At 38.4% G+C, this 15,374-nt stretch overlaps 1 protein-coding gene across 2 annotated transcripts in view; it reads left to right on the top strand.

The window, feature by feature from the left end:
* Positions 1 to 15,374, top strand: part of ADCY7 (adenylate cyclase 7) — a 61,553-nt gene that overhangs the window by 30,034 nt on the left and 16,145 nt on the right. For both annotated transcript variants that reach the window (XM_027879814.1, XM_027879815.1), the window contains 11 exons: positions 168 to 332; positions 1,144 to 1,293; positions 3,591 to 3,739; positions 4,057 to 4,168; positions 6,808 to 6,935; positions 7,177 to 7,335; positions 10,788 to 10,920; positions 12,149 to 12,334; positions 12,585 to 12,628; positions 13,480 to 13,560; positions 14,579 to 14,651. In XM_027879814.1, the coding sequence (XP_027735615.1) occupies positions 168 to 332; positions 1,144 to 1,293; positions 3,591 to 3,739; positions 4,057 to 4,168; positions 6,808 to 6,935; positions 7,177 to 7,335; positions 10,788 to 10,920; positions 12,149 to 12,334; positions 12,585 to 12,628; positions 13,480 to 13,560; positions 14,579 to 14,651 (1,380 nt within the window). The remainder of the gene's footprint in view (positions 1 to 167; positions 333 to 1,143; positions 1,294 to 3,590; positions 3,740 to 4,056; positions 4,169 to 6,807; positions 6,936 to 7,176; positions 7,336 to 10,787; positions 10,921 to 12,148; positions 12,335 to 12,584; positions 12,629 to 13,479; positions 13,561 to 14,578; positions 14,652 to 15,374) is intronic.

The raw sequence follows: 15,374 nt of genomic DNA, 5'->3' as shown, positions 1-15,374 counted from the left end.
TTATGGTTTTAACTGTACTTTTGAAACATGAATATTTAATTGTTCAGAATGAAAGTGAGCAAGAATCCTGCAACTTTGCTCCTTTTTCTGTAGTGATTTTTAGGAGACAACTAATAATATGTATGTGTGATGTTTTTCTTTTTCCTTCCCTTTTTCTTTTTCCAAAGGTGCCATTCTTCCTGTTCATAATCTTCACAGTTTATACCATGCTACCCTTTGGGATGCGAGGTGCCATCATAATCAGTGTTCTTTCTGCTCTTTCCCATATTATTGTTCTAAGCACTGTGGTAGGCATGATTTCTCAGAAAAAGGATGAATCCTTTCTATTTCAGGTAAGGAAATATCACTTGGTTAAGTAATTAAATAACCTAGTCAAATTACCTTTTGCTATTGGCATAACTATTCTCTGTAGAGAAGTTCCAGGCTTCTACCTGGATGTATCAAGTTCATGGATTTAGAACTTGGGCCCCAAAAAGCTTGGGCTTTTCATAAAACTGTGAATTTTTAAATCTATAATGCATTTTGTTTTTCTGATGTAAGTGGAAAAAGCAGGATTGTTCTATTAATTTTTAAACAAAGTTATTAAAAATATGACACACTTTGTCATGATCATTCTAACCAATCTGTGCTGTTTCAGGTGGGTCTGTCTAACTTTATCAGGCACTGCCCACAGGGTGGATCAAAAGGGCCATTGCTGCCCTGGGGTGTCAGCAGGGCCTGGGAATGCTGCTGAGTGTTTCCAGGGTTCCCAACACTTATTAATAGGGTGTGTTCAAAGGAGCACCCCAGCTCATTTGATGCAGGTGTGTGCCAGACTCCACACAGTGTGCTGATGCATGACTTTGTAGACTGATCTCTCCATAAATCAAACACTGTGCCTGGAAATAAATGCTAAATGGTATAGCAGAACTTTCTGTTTCGTTATTTTACTCTATATTTGTAGAGGAGTGGCTGTGACTGTGAAAGTTAGCTTATGTTTTCCAGCTACATCCTGGCTGATTGCAACACTGTGACTTGTTATGTGGCAGGGTAGGAGGAAATGGAAGGCGGTCTGGGATTAATTGTTTTTATGGGACTAGTATGTGTGTGAGTGAAGTATCAATGACTGCTCTGCAGTAGGTAAATATTTTTCTTCTTGTGCAGCTACTTGCCAATGCTGTCATTTTCCTTTGTGGTAACTTGATGGGTGCATTTCACAAACGCCAAATGCAGGTTGCTTCGTGGGATTTGTACAGATACACACTGAAGTGCATTCAGGTCAGAATGAAACTGAAGATTGAAAAGAGGCAACAAGTGAGTGAGCTAATTCATGTCATGAATTGCTTGTTTTCATTTCCCAAGTTGGTATAATTTCATGAGGTTGGTGACTAATGCATGTTGAAAGGCTTGGTCCAGTCTTTATGATATCCACCTAGTGTCAAAAATAAGAGTTGTGCCATTTGGAACAGAAGAAGGAAGTTAAATGGAGGAAGCTGTTCTCTGGGCCTTGTCTATATGAAAATCACAGTATTTTCCAACAGGAATGTAATTGCCAGTCATTTTAGTTGCTTTTTTCCTGTATAAACTGTGTATACTGACTGGCTCAAGGTAACTTAAAAGAACGTGTCCTTAATGCCCTGAAATTACATGTAAGGTAATTTCAGCAGCTGATTTTACGCTTCCCTTGGTCGCCTTTTTTTGGTCTGAATTCTAAGTTATTATTTTTTCTTATATTTTCTTGTCTCACAAATTATTTTTCTTTTGCTAAAAGGAGAAAATTGGACCCAAAGGGAGAAAACAATCATGTAATAGATTACAGTAGTTGAGTATAAATAATTTATTTCCATAAACTCCACTGGTATTTAAAGAATAAGGAAGGAACATTAATTTCTTACTGAGGAAGGACTGTAGAGAGGTATCAAAGCTGAAACTAGGGCACCTTTCCTCTTTTATCCTGGTATAAGTAGGGTTAAGAATAGCAGTCTAGAAGGCTGATATGTGCCGTGTTCTCTGCCTACCAGTTATTAGATAAAAGGAAGGGGCTGTAAAGTGACTGACCTGATCAAACTGAAAAGAAGAAAATGCCACACTGCTAGTGCAATCTGTTCCTGATGCTAATCTTGTGAGATGAGATGACAAATCTGCATGAAAGTCCTGGCAGAGTTTCCCCACATAGCCGCCAGGGCACCATCTGATCACCTTACACAGGCTGTGTGCTCTCATTTCTTGGGCAATGTGGTGACTTCCAGGGGGTTTAGGGCTTTGGTTTTGAGTTTGTTTCTTTTTTAATGGCTCCTTGTTTGAAGTGTAAGTGTGCTTAAGTTTATGGACAGCTTTCTTTTCATCTGTGTGGCAATTTGTCACGCAATTTTGAGTATCCTTTTTGCCACAAACTCTTCCTCTGGGAAAAAGATATGAAAACTGCAGTTCAGGGTTCCTCATCACTTCCATGAAAACAGTGTAATGTGTCAGCCTCCAGTGGTCCTGTTATATGCACTGGGAATCTGATGTCAGTTTAAATTGTTCCCCAAGGTTGATACTTCTGGTACTAAAATGGTAGATGAGGAGAAGGAGGTGTTTCTATTTCTGGGCAGTCTCAAACCAAACTGCTGTCTATACGTTGTGTAGGCCACTACTTAATATTCAAGGACTATTTCTTCCCACTGTGATCCCAAGGTATTTCTTTTCGGTGGCAGGCACTTTTGGTGGCTAAGTAACCCTGGCAGCTTACTGTCATCTGCACACTGCTGCATAAGGTATTGAAAAAAAGAGACAAAAATATAGTCCAAAGGGACAGCATTTTAGTCACACAATTTGCTGACCTTGTTGTCGATGCCACTTGAAGAAGTTCCTGCTCGTAGCTGCTCCACACAACATTTCCTCTGCTGTGGTGACTCTGCCTCTGGGGTGGTAGAGCCCTTCCTGGGTTAAAGTATTCTCTTTTTGTCTTCCTCTTCTGCCCAGCACTTACCAGGGTCTTCTTTGAAGAATAGGCTTTTGAGTCAAAGCCAGTGTAAAACAATGCCTGGAATAGCCACACAATGAAGTGTTTTTGGAGGAGTCTGTGTTCTCCCTCGGTTCAAAGGGCTTCATTTCAGTGGCATTGCTTCCTGGTTCAGTTAAGCTGTAGCAGCATGTCGTTGGCACTTTGGTATCTGTTGCTGCTTTTGCAGCATTTGGGAATTTATGAGGGTTTTTAATACTGCATAGATTGTTAGTTACAGAATATAAACTTTTACAGCGTCTTTATGAGACAATGACAACATAATACTGAGATTAGTGGACAAAATTAAACATAATTTATCCAGAAATTGTAGTACTGAATGCTGATTTTTTTTTTTTTTTGTTTCATGGTTACAGAGACATGCCACATCTAGATCACAAGAAACAAAAGAAAAAATAAGCAACATCCTTGCATAACTGTAATATCAATAATTTTGAGAACAGAAATGTTTAAGTGTCTTCTGGAAAACCTGACATGCATTACTCAAAAGCTATTTGAATAAAGGCATTTGTTTGTTTGTTTGCTTTTCAATACCTTCTTGCAATCACTACAATTCTGCTGCTTCAATTTTACTGTGTTAATAATTATTTATCCCCCCTTCTTTTAGGAAAATTTGCTTTTATCCATCCTGCCAGCTCATATCTCTATGGAAATGAAGTTGGCAATCATTGAACGACTGAAGGAAACTAATGATAATAGGCAAATGCATGACAATAATTTCCACAGTCTATATGTAAAAAGGCACCAAAATGTTAGGTGAGTGGAAACTCTAGAAGCAATTGTATTAATATAAGCTGTTGATTCCTAACAGTGCATATGGTCCAATGAAATTAAAATTTGGAGGCAGATTTTCAGACTGAAGTGAGCTTCTCTTCTGTTATAAGAAGATAATGTGTCTTGAACTGGTGTGCTGTCTTCTAAATAAGTGGTCATACTTGAACCCTTTCTTCTGGAGTTGTTTTCCAAAGAGACAGATGCTTTCTATTAAATGTATTTTAATATTTATGCTGACTGTGGAATTGATGTACCTCCATATTTCACTTACCCTGTTTTTTCCTTTTGTTCCTGTCTAGCATTCTTTATGCAGATATTGTAGGATTTACTCGCCTGGCCAGTGACTGCTCTCCTAAGGACCTTGTAGTGATGTTGAATGAGCTTTTTGGAAAGTTTGATGAGATTGCAAAGGTAGGTTTACAGTTTGTGCTGTAGAATGAAGGCCACCATTGGAAAAAGAAGTCTTTCTTTCACAACAGGAAGCAGTTGGGTATTAGTGCTTCTGAAATCTGGAAGGGAAGGCTGCTTTGGCTTTAGAGCTAACTAGCAAAATCACATTACAACAAAATTTAAAACAAAAATGGAAAATTTAGCATTTATTACTGTAACTTCAATTCTCGAGTTTGAAGGTTTATCTGTATTGTTCAGGTGATAAATGACTGTAATAGGGCTGTAGGAGGTACAATCTCTGTTGAGCAGCTTTGCAGTGTTCAGCTTGAGGGACGGTGTATTGACTCCACAAATGGAGAACTCTCAGACACATTTCAATTTGTGAATTCAGAGGCAGCAGACAAAGAGTTCTTTAGCTCAGGAGTGTTAATTAATAATGGATACTTCCAGAAAAGTGTAAGAATGGGAAGTAGTTTAAAATGGTCCCTACTAAGACATACCCTTAATACTGACCCTTCAGGCTGGCAGTAGTTCTTACCACTTCCAAGTGCTTGTTGAGATTAATTTCTTTGCAGTTGTAATTGCAAACTCAGTTTTTGTGTATCATTTACATATTTGCATGATGATTTTTATTATTCTCTAAAACTAACCCCGATCCAATATATATGTTCTGTCATATCAATTAATTTTTCCTGTCGGTGTTATGATGCAGTTATGGCTTTAAGAAAACTAATGCTGCATTTTATTTCATCCTATGTGACTTCAAAAAAACAAAATATCAACCCAGATTCTGGTTTTAGAAATTTAGCATTGGTAAAGCATTAGTCAAGACTGATGATTACCTATCAAATCTTCCCATTGTTTTGGTTTGATTTCATAATTGGTTAGATCTGAATATACTGAATGAAAATTAGAAAATTATTAGACTTGGAGAACCTTGGGTTTGTGAAATTCTAAAAATCCTTCAGAAAAAGTGAGAACTCTAAAATTATCAATATAGCAGAGAAGTGAAATTAATTTATCCTTTGCGGATTTCATTGAATAAATTCTTAAATATACCACTGATTAAAACCTCTCTTAAATCCTAGTTACTCTTTTTTACTAAATTACATTGCTAATATTTGTGTTTACATGAATTCAGTTGCTGTTCAAGTCTTCAACTACTAACAGAGTCATACTACCTGTATTGCAACTGTACTGTTCCAAAGCAGCTATTGAGACAGAATGAGTCATGTCATCTTAGCTGCCAAATGCCAAGTTGCTTCTAATGCAAAAGTAGAAGCTGAAGTTAGACATTTGGTCATTTTTTTAAACTGTTTCTCAGATACAAAGATAGGAAATATTCTAAATTTTGCATGATATGTTTTAATTTCTCACTCCTGTCTGCAATTTGCACTGTTTAAAAAATGTCTTTCATGAGTCAAAGTCTTTTGGATTTAGTGAGTCAAGGCCTTTTGCAACTCTGTGGCTGAGCTGTGAGAAGACATTGCTGCTTTTTGTGCTATTTTTGTTCTGCCAGGAAGTATTCTGTCATTTTTCCCGTGATGTGCAAATGTTGTGGGCTCCAATTTACCTAATAAAAATGGATGGCTAAGCTGGACACTGAGCTGGAGACTGAAGTCCAACAGCTCTAATCTAGGGCTGGGTTTCCCTGCTGATCCATCTAAACTTGCCACTTGTAGTAACGCTCAGAACCTACTGGGATGGCTTAAGATGGTGGAGAATGATGGATGTTCCCTTCAGGTTTTGACTGATGAGAGAGAACAGCTCAGTTTGGTAAATTGTTACAAATTTGGGCAGATTTTGGAGTTGATTTAGGAATTGCTGAAATGTTCCCACAGCAGGTTGGGTTGGACAGCTGGAAGTATTGGCTGGCCCAAATTAAGCCATCTCTACTCATCAGTCAAACATTAAACAGCCTTGCAGAATTAGCCCTGACCTGCTTGAAATCTTTGTAGCTACAATTTTTCAGTAAAGTGTTAACAAAAAGACAGTATGAGAAGCTTTTTGTTCTTCCCCTTCCTCTCTCCTGGCAGTCACTGGCAGCCATATCCTCTGTTGTACAGCTAGGAAAAAAATTTTTTACCACCGTATATCACGGGGGTTTTTATTAGCAATAGTAAACTGTAGGGTGCCAGCTTCTTCTTTAGCCATATTTGAAATAACAAAATAACCCCATTTTGCTTTTGTACAGCTAATAGGTTGAGCATTGTGATTCCTAAGTTTTCCTTCAATGCAGGTTTTATGATACTGCACACTCTTACTTATGAGGCTGCCATGAAAAATTGAGGAAAAGGTGAACAAGCTGCCCATAATTCAAGTGTTAATAACAATGAAGATTAAAAGATAGATAAGTAGGTTTGATCCTTTCTGTGAGTTTTATTTTCATTTATAATTTTTCAATGGTACACAGTTCCAAGAAAAAAGTGAGAAATTAGCAAGATGATTTTATTTCAGAAATTCTTGACGTGGTTGTTTCTGTTGCTTCTGGTTGTTCCAGTGAGCAACATTCAGGCATTCAGATGTGGGGAAAAAGAAGTAAGCTTTGCTTCAGCAAGGATTGAACAAAGCCTTACTTTCTGAAACCACTGGCTTTGGTGCTGTTAGCCTACTTGCAGTTCATTTTTTCCTGTTAAAAAATTTTTACTGTAATTTCACAGGAGAATGAATGCATGAGAATAAAAATCCTGGGAGACTGTTACTACTGTGTCTCAGGCCTACCTGTGTCCTTACCAGTTCATGCCAGGAACTGCGTTAAAATGGGACTCGACATTTGTGAAGCAATCAAGTAAGTATTGCACAGACAACTTTTTAATGTGTCAAGACTATGAAGATATATAATTAGAGTAATTCTTAGTTTTCTTGTCAACATTTTCAAAGTGTAGTTATTAACTATAGTTGGGTAATTAGGAATTAGGTCATAAGTGTGTCTCGTCTTTGCATTATGTGTATAAGCCTTAGCAGATCTCCAGCAGGAGGAAGAAAATGAAAAGTGTGTCTCCCGCTCTAATATCCTCATCCCTCCACAGGAAGGTGAGAGAAGCCACAGGAGTAGACATCAACATGAGGGTTGGAATTCACTCTGGGAACGTGCTGTGCGGGGTGATCGGCCTGCGCAAGTGGCAGTACGACGTCTGGTCGCACGACGTGTCCTTGGCCAACCGCATGGAATCCGCTGGTGTCCCGGGGTGAGGATCTTCCCTCTTGGTGCTGATTCACTCTGTCATGGGCCTGGGATTTGTAACTGTGCCATGACACAAATCCGCATAATGGGGTGACGAAAATAGGACAAATGTGTACTTAGCAGAGCTGTAAAATGTTGGTCTTTTCTGATTGTGTTTTCAATGAACTATAAAATTCTATTCTTAGGCAAGTGACTGCTTCTTGACCTTCCCTTCATTGGAGAAGCCTGTGTGTCTTAGCAGTGCATTATGTTGACTCAGTTAATCCATGTTTAGCTAAAGAATAGATGTGCAACTTGGGTCAACAAGGCCAAGCTGCTTATTTACCCAGTGTTTCTGTTAATGTATTGATCAGCCCTATTTGAGTTATATCAGCTCTTTATTCACCACCCCCCACCCTCCAAAACCCACAAACAACTCAGAAATTAAAATACAGCCTGGTCTGGAGTATCCAAGCAAGGAGAGTCTGGAGCTGTTTGTTGTTGCATATTCTCCCTGTGTAGCATCTGCCGTGGGCAGAACAGGAAGAGAAGTTGAGGGGTCTTGAGTGGAAGAGCCAAAGCAGAACAGTAACATAACTTGCCATGTGCTGTTCAGCAGTACAAGAACTGGGTCTGAGGCTGATACTCTTGCAGGCCTTTTTAAGATGCTCATTGAAAAGGAGAAATACAATTGTTTTTAAAAAGCAATAGCCTCTTGAATTTTCCTCATTTAGGAAAGTATGCTTTTTTTCTGTTTTCTAAATTGAGTGTAGGGATTAGAATAAAAAGACCATTATAAGACTTTTCCTTTTTCCATTCCTAAATGAGACCCTAATTTTTCTAGTTTCTTGGTAGTCTATGCAAATTAGTAATTTTTATGTGAATGGTATTCATGTGGATATATGTTTAAGCACTAAAGTATTCTAGGTTTCTTTTGGAAAGAGATTCTACGCAGTGACATTACAAGATTGCTTATTTTTTCTGCACCTCAGACAGCTTTTAGGTATATGCTTGTAGCCTAAAAATTAATTCCTGTCAAGTGATAAGGGGATATGAATATCAAATTATTTTCTTACATTGATGACTGAAACAGAAAGAAAACTAGTTGGAGCTTGGTTAACAATTGCAATACCAGTAGGGTTGAGACTTTTAGTGTGTTGATTAAGGAAGAATACAGAGTTGTAAAGTTTCTTCTGTTGGTAAAGCAAACAACATGACTGGCATGAAAACATAATTTCTTAATCCAGTTTAGGACCACTGCCTAGTCTTAACAACCTGCATTATTTCCTTATGGTCTTCATATTTGTATTTGATAAGCTGGTAAAGAATTAAGCTGGTTTAGGTTGTCATGCTGATTCAGAAATATTACACTTAATGCTTTCTATATCCTTGTCTAGCACTCGCTTATCTTGTGTTTCAAAACTTGCCAGAGGAAACACCTTCTGCTTTGGGAAGACTGAGCCTGACAGGGAGTAAGGCTTTTTATTCACAATGCAAATGTTCTTTGTTTCCTGCTTTGCAGAGAAATGATATCTCAGGGATTCTCTATTCCAATGTTAAGTAGTCCTGCTCCTTTGGAAGCAGAAGTTTTGTCATTAGGAGCCAGTTGGAGCTTTTATTTAAAATAGGAAGTATATGTATTCTGAGTTCCTGTAGATGAAGGAATTCTAAAGGCTTTTGAAAGGATATAGGAAAACTTCTAGCTTTTTAAATATTTTCTTTCCAGTGGCAGAGTATCCTTGTTCACCCTATTTCTGATTTTAAAAATTATTTGCGTTCATAACAATATAATGCACTACTAAAGCAGAAAGGAGCAACATCAAACCAAAACTAAAAATTCATTTATGACCAATTCTCTCTATTATATATGTGCCTGAAAGGTCAGGGTATGTTATTCTCAGGCCTGTCAGCATAGGAAACTGGGTGCAGTGTGCTGGGCGTTGTGTCCCAGCATGGCGAGTGCAGCAGTGCATGTCACAGCTTGCCTATGGGAGGCAGCTGTAGTGAGAGCAGCTTTTGGTTATGTGCTCATCCTGGAATCCAGTAAGCAATCAGTAACTGCTGAGAAATCACTGGCATATAATTGGGAATGAAGTTTGCAGCAAGATCGGAAATGTCCTACGACAGTGTGTGATTCGAGGAAGAGGGGACAGGAAACTTGGTAAAATGGAGAAGGTGGGGAGTGAGCAAAGGTACTGCCTTTTGAGATGAGTGGAAAAGCACAGAAAACTTGCTGCAGTGCCTGGCTGTGTTTTAAGGCACAGGTAATACAGACATCACCCAGAATACCCCAGTCTCTGTGGAAGAAAATTATGCTTTAAACAGTAAAATTTCAGATTTCAATGTTCACCTTGACTGCAAAACTGTGTAGTCAAGCTAACAATTTTTTTTTTTGAGAGATGATTATCAGTAAACAAATAAAAGCATCCATCGTCTGTATTCCAAAACTCTTACCTTTTGGCTTGAAGAGTATTGAAGAATTTTTTTTTTTCTTCCTTGTTAGAAGCCACTGCCAGTAATCTTCAGGTCTTGGATAAATAATCGTGCAAACCTACCTACAGTATTAAGAAGTAAATGTGGATGGCATGGTGATTCCCTTACTCTCTGTAGTTAGGTAGGAGTGCTGCACATTGTCAGCTTCCATTCTGGAAATGTTGTATTTCCAGCCCTGAGCTAATGGATTCGGCCAAAGAAAAGTGAGAAAAGCATGAGAAGATAAACAATGAGAAAGCAGAACATAAGAAATTATATTTTATGAACACACGCAAGTCTCTTGATGAAAAATTATGTGGAAAGATGTTACTCATAATTTATGTGAAAAGGCATGATGTGGGATACTGAAGGAAATAATATTTAAGGGAAAGTGTGAATGGGTACAGAACAATATTTAGCTGCTCCCCTTAGAAGCGTGTTGGTGGTGTTGCTGTGTTATGCTCTCCTCAGATTGTTTCAGTCAGAAAAGACAGACTTCCAGAATTCTCCTCCTAGTTAACAAAAAACGTTTTCCAGCTTTTTTTTCCCCCACAGACTTAGCAACTGTCTCCTCCCCTTCTCGTGCATTTCTAGCACAAGACAGTTCTCGCTTGTGTTTTGTTCATGAGTTTCCCCTGCAGCGCTCACTATCTGAAACAAGCTGCCTGTGAGTCTGTCTGTCTTGTCAGTCATCAGATCTCCTTTGATCACATTTCTTCTTCTTTCTTGTATGTCTCTGCTTATTTCATTTTAATTTTATACTGATACTGTCTCATTATGGGAAGCATTTTTCAGCATGTTTGCTATGAAAGATGTGCCATGAAGAACTGCAGTAAAGGACTGCAAATAGAATTTTAAGTACTGGCAGGATTTTGCAGTGGGCTGCCAAAGCAGGAGATGGCTGAAAAGCAGAAATGTCAGCAGTGGCCATTGAAATGTAAATGAAATGCTTAATGTGACCTTTCTGTGAGTGTTTGGGTCTCTTGTTCTTTCTCTCCTTCTCAGCCGTGTGCACATCACTGAAGCAACGTTAAATCACCTAGGCAAAGCTTATGAAGTAGAAGAAGGGAATGGACACCTGAGGGATCCTTACCTTGAATCCATGAATATCAAAACTTACTTAGTAGTTGATCCAAGGGTATGTGTATGTTTTTAAACATATATATTTATTCAAATATATACATGTATTTAAAATACATAGGTTTCTGTGGTGCATGCAACTTTTTCATTTGGGAACAGAATTAAAACATCCTGTGAGTCACCTGAGTAGACTGGATTTGGCAGTTCAGATCTGAAAGCATGTCTTGCTGTTTTATGACATGTCTGTTAGCTTGAAGGTATTAAGTGTTATGCTGAAACCCCTTATATGGTCAATTTCGAATAAAAACACATATTTGGCTATGTATTTGCCTGAAGTGTGTCTCTCACAAATCCAGGTCAAAGGTGGGATGAAGTAATGAAAGAATACCTGTACTGTGTGGCCAATTTCAGATAAAATATTCCCTGTAAAATGGCTTCTTATATCTTCCTCCCTAACTTTTAAATTAAGTTCACCTTCTTTTCAGGGTATGAAGTTAGCAACTGTTGGTTGCTCCTTTCGAGCCTGGTAACTGCAAACACCTGGAGTATTGCTATTTTGAATCAGCTTGTGGTTGATGAGTAAAGTGTTTCAAATGAAAAAAGAATGCAAATGACAAACTTCTTCCAGTATAGAGCCACCTTAAATTAGAAAGAATTGCATTTTTCAGCAGTCCAACCCCCCCTTCATGTGCACAGCACATACTCTCAGAATGGGGTTCTAAGTCTGTTAAAATGGTCTCTGCCCACTTGAAGATGCTTGTGAAATGTTAGAGAATAAACAGTCACCGATGTATCAGTTTATTCTGTAGTTTCAGCTTCTCTGTAGCCCTGTGAGGGTATTGCTGTATATCCCGTCTGTACTGCCTGACTCAGCACCCGTGTCATAGGGATATAATCTAATGTGGAGTCTGTAATTTGTGGGATCTTCTCCTAACTACTGTTTTGATACACCCTTGCTGAGGAATCTGGATTCTTTTTCCCCTGGTGTTGTGCTGACTGCAAGGAAACTTTATCTGTCCACAAGATCCTGCGATCTCTTGCATCATCCTCAATAAACCTGGAAGTTTGACTGCTGCAGTGTTGCAAGTAAGGGCTTGTAAAGGCAGCTGAAGCAAACTCATCGTGTGCACTGTGATTTGGTTTAGCTCACATTAATTAAATGAGATAAAGGAATTGAGGTTGGCTGACACATTGCTGATGTGTTTAGAGTCCTACTAAAGAGTGAAATTGTATAGTCTTAAACTACTCTGTTTTCTAAATGAGTGTGTTTTCGTTTTCCCTGTTAGTCGAAGCAATGTATATCAAATAATCACCTCCCTAAAACAAGAGTTAACGACGGGCTGAAGATGAGAGCATCTGTGCGGATGACACGGTATTTGGAGTCCTGGGGAGCAGCCAGGCCCTTTGCCCACCTGAACCACAGGGAGAGTGTGAGCAGTGACTCTTCAAGTTCTCAGGGAAGGCAAAGAAAGGTGAGACCTCAAGCAGCGATTGTCAGCCTACAATTGCAAACTACTCCTGCTGTCTGTGGTGTGAAACTCAGAATCTGACATGATTTTTGTGGCTGAATGTCTACTGTTACTCTTGGTGTTAAATGTGTACACAGAACTGAGAAGGTATCCGGGCATGATCTCTTTCTGTCAGAACGTAACAATATTCAGACTCTGCCAATCTCTAGCATGCTACAATCATAGTAAACCTTATTTTCCTTAATTTATTTAGGAAATACCTTTGTGTTCCACTGGGCGCCAGAGAACAACTGAGAGGTTTGTCAAGAACCTTCTTTGTTTTTTAAATACGTGCTCCTGTGCTCCTCCTGCGGTTTGGTGTGCTGCAAGCACGTAATCTTTTGGTTGATTAATCACTGTATGTGTGGTATTTCTGCCTTAGAAAGGTTAAGCTCAATCTTTGGCCTTTAAAAGTTCTCTTAATTCATGGTTGTTGTTGTTAGCAGATTGTAAAAGGAGCTTCCCCCCTCCTCATCTCACCGGCCCCTCAGTCACTGAGGTTCCATTTTGCTCCATGGGCTGCAGCAGGATGGGAGGGAGTTGGGAAGGGAGAGCCCTAAGGAGCAGTGGAAAACAAACTAAACCAGCTCATGTAGTGTATACATGAGTATATTGTCCCTGCTTGTGCTACCTCAGCTTTTAATTACTCACAGATGCCAGATTTGTTTGTAATATTATAGCACAAAATAAACACAGCTTAACATAGTATTATCAGTAAATATACAAATACTACAAGTAAATATATATTATATTTTTCAAGATATGGTTTTGCTTAGTATTATTTATGTACACCATTATAGTGTAATAAAGAATCGACACTATATGTATAAATGCTTGCAATGGTGCCCGTAGCGCTAAGTAAGGAGCTGATTTTCACTTGTGAATCATTCTCTCAGTTTATCAAAACATTGTATTGAAAAATGCACGTTTTGAGCAATTGGAGAAATGCCTAGTAAAGTGCCCATGGATGTATTTGCTTGTCAATTTGGAACATTCTTATTTAATTTTTCCCAGGAAGCTTACCCCACTGGTGTATTGAGAAAGTTTGCTCTGCAGCTGCGAGTTGTTTCTGAACAGCATTGATGACACAGACTTTATTTTGTTCTCAGAAATTCATCTCAGAAGGGAAGGATGGAGGAAGACATTTATGATGAAATGATGTCAACCATTGAGGGCCTCAGTTCAACTAAGTATGAAGTATTTTATTTTTTTCTTAATCTTTTTTTTTTGAGATTAACCTGCATTTCAATTTAAGCCTAGATATAAAATATACTTGTTGAAAATGAAATGTTACCAGGATTTTTTGTCTTGCTTGGTTTTTATTGTCTTTGTTTTTTAATTAGTTTCTTTTTGGTTTTAATGTGAATATGAGAGTATTACTGCTTTATAATAGCAAGAAGCCAGTGGTTTTTCTAGCTTTTCAGTGTGGTGTAGAACTGTGAAATAGCAAAATCATTGCTTTGTTTCTTATGACTGTTCCAAAGTAATGAGCTGAACTGCAGTGTAGGATGGAACAGAAAGTTAATGTTTGTGTTCTCCTTATTAAAATAAGAAGTGTCAGGAAATGGGGTGATTATACATAGTTTTTGTTCAGGACAAAGTCAAAACACAGTTTTGGGCATAGTAGAAAAGTTTCTCTAGTGTCTGGTTTACTGAAGCCAAATTGTCTGTTAGTTGCAGGTGGTGCATTTGACAGGAAATTTGCATTTAAAAGCAGACAAACACTGGGAATGGTGGTGGGTTTTTTTTGTTTCGTTTTAATTTCAAATACAGTATTTAAATTCCTGTCAAATGTAAAACATTGAATTTGAGAAGAAAAAACTCTTTCTTTCATCTAAATTCTATCAAGGCTGTACCTCAACTGTTCCTCGTAGAGGCCTGATATTATTTAGGGGAAGTTTTTGGAGGCTGTGAGCCATCTCTAACATCTGTTACTATACTTTCCTATTTGTAAACCTCAGGGAAGGTTTGGAAGTACATTTTTCACGTAGCTGGCAGATGCTGCTGTGTGTGAGTGCTCTGGATCTGCCTGTCAGCTCCATAAAAACACAACCACTCACATGTTCCACTGTGAAACACAAAACCCTTGCAGAATGTCAGATGTGTGCAGAGTGGCACTCCCACCCTGCACACTGGGTGATGCTTTTGTGTTGTGTCCTTGGCCTGCTGTGTGCTCCCTGTAACACGTGTGTGTCTCTCTGGATGCAGTCCCTGGTGTGGCAAATCCGATGACTTCTGTGGATTTTCACTGATTTTTGCAGAACCTGGTCTTGAAAAAGAGGTTGGTAAGAGCAAAATAATCCTTTTTAGTCTTTGATTTGCGCTTCAGAGCAGTGTAAGAGCATGTTGGAAACTGTTTTCCTTCTGAAACTGGGTTCTGGAGCTGACTGCACATCCAAAGAGGTTTTTGGTGATCAGTGGAAAGCAGATTGCATGGGTCATTTGAGCTGGTCATTCCTCCTTGAGAATGTGAATTCCACAGATTAATGGATATTGTCTCTAATCTGTGGTTAAATTCTTGCCACAAGGGTGTTAGTGGGGGCTTGGCAATTTTGCTATATAGACTACTTCTCACAAAAATAATGAGATTTAAAGAAGAAAAAAAAAAGGATTTTGCATCCATACGAAAAATACTTTGTTTTCTGTGGTTGTTTGTTGTAGATATAATGCTGGTATTTGTCAAGTGCAGTTGCTCAATTTCCCTTTAGCTGGAAATTATCCTTTGGTCTGGGATATTTTTCTTGACATGTTTTCAAGTGCTTTTCTTTTTTTCTTTTTCTTTTTCTTTTTTTCTTTTTCTTTTTTTCTTTTTTTTTGGTGGTGGTTTTCTTTTGTTCTCTTTTAATTCTAGGTATATTAACAGTACAGTATGAACTTATATATGTGTGTCATCACAAAAATGTAATAGAATTGAAAAAGCCCCACCCTGGAATTATCCTGACCACTTATCCTAATCTGTGTTTCAGTATCGCACCATTCCTATCCTAAAACTGAAGAGTTACTT

This window comes from Empidonax traillii, unplaced genomic scaffold (genome assembly GCF_003031625.1).
Source record: "Empidonax traillii isolate 1590-97213 ecotype Southwest subspecies unplaced genomic scaffold, ASM303162v1 scaffold59:size1551110, whole genome shotgun sequence".
NCBI lineage: Eukaryota > Metazoa > Chordata > Aves > Passeriformes > Tyrannidae > Empidonax > Empidonax traillii.
The sequence above is the reverse complement of the archived record's forward strand: the minus strand, read 5'-3'. Positions and strand labels throughout refer to the sequence as shown.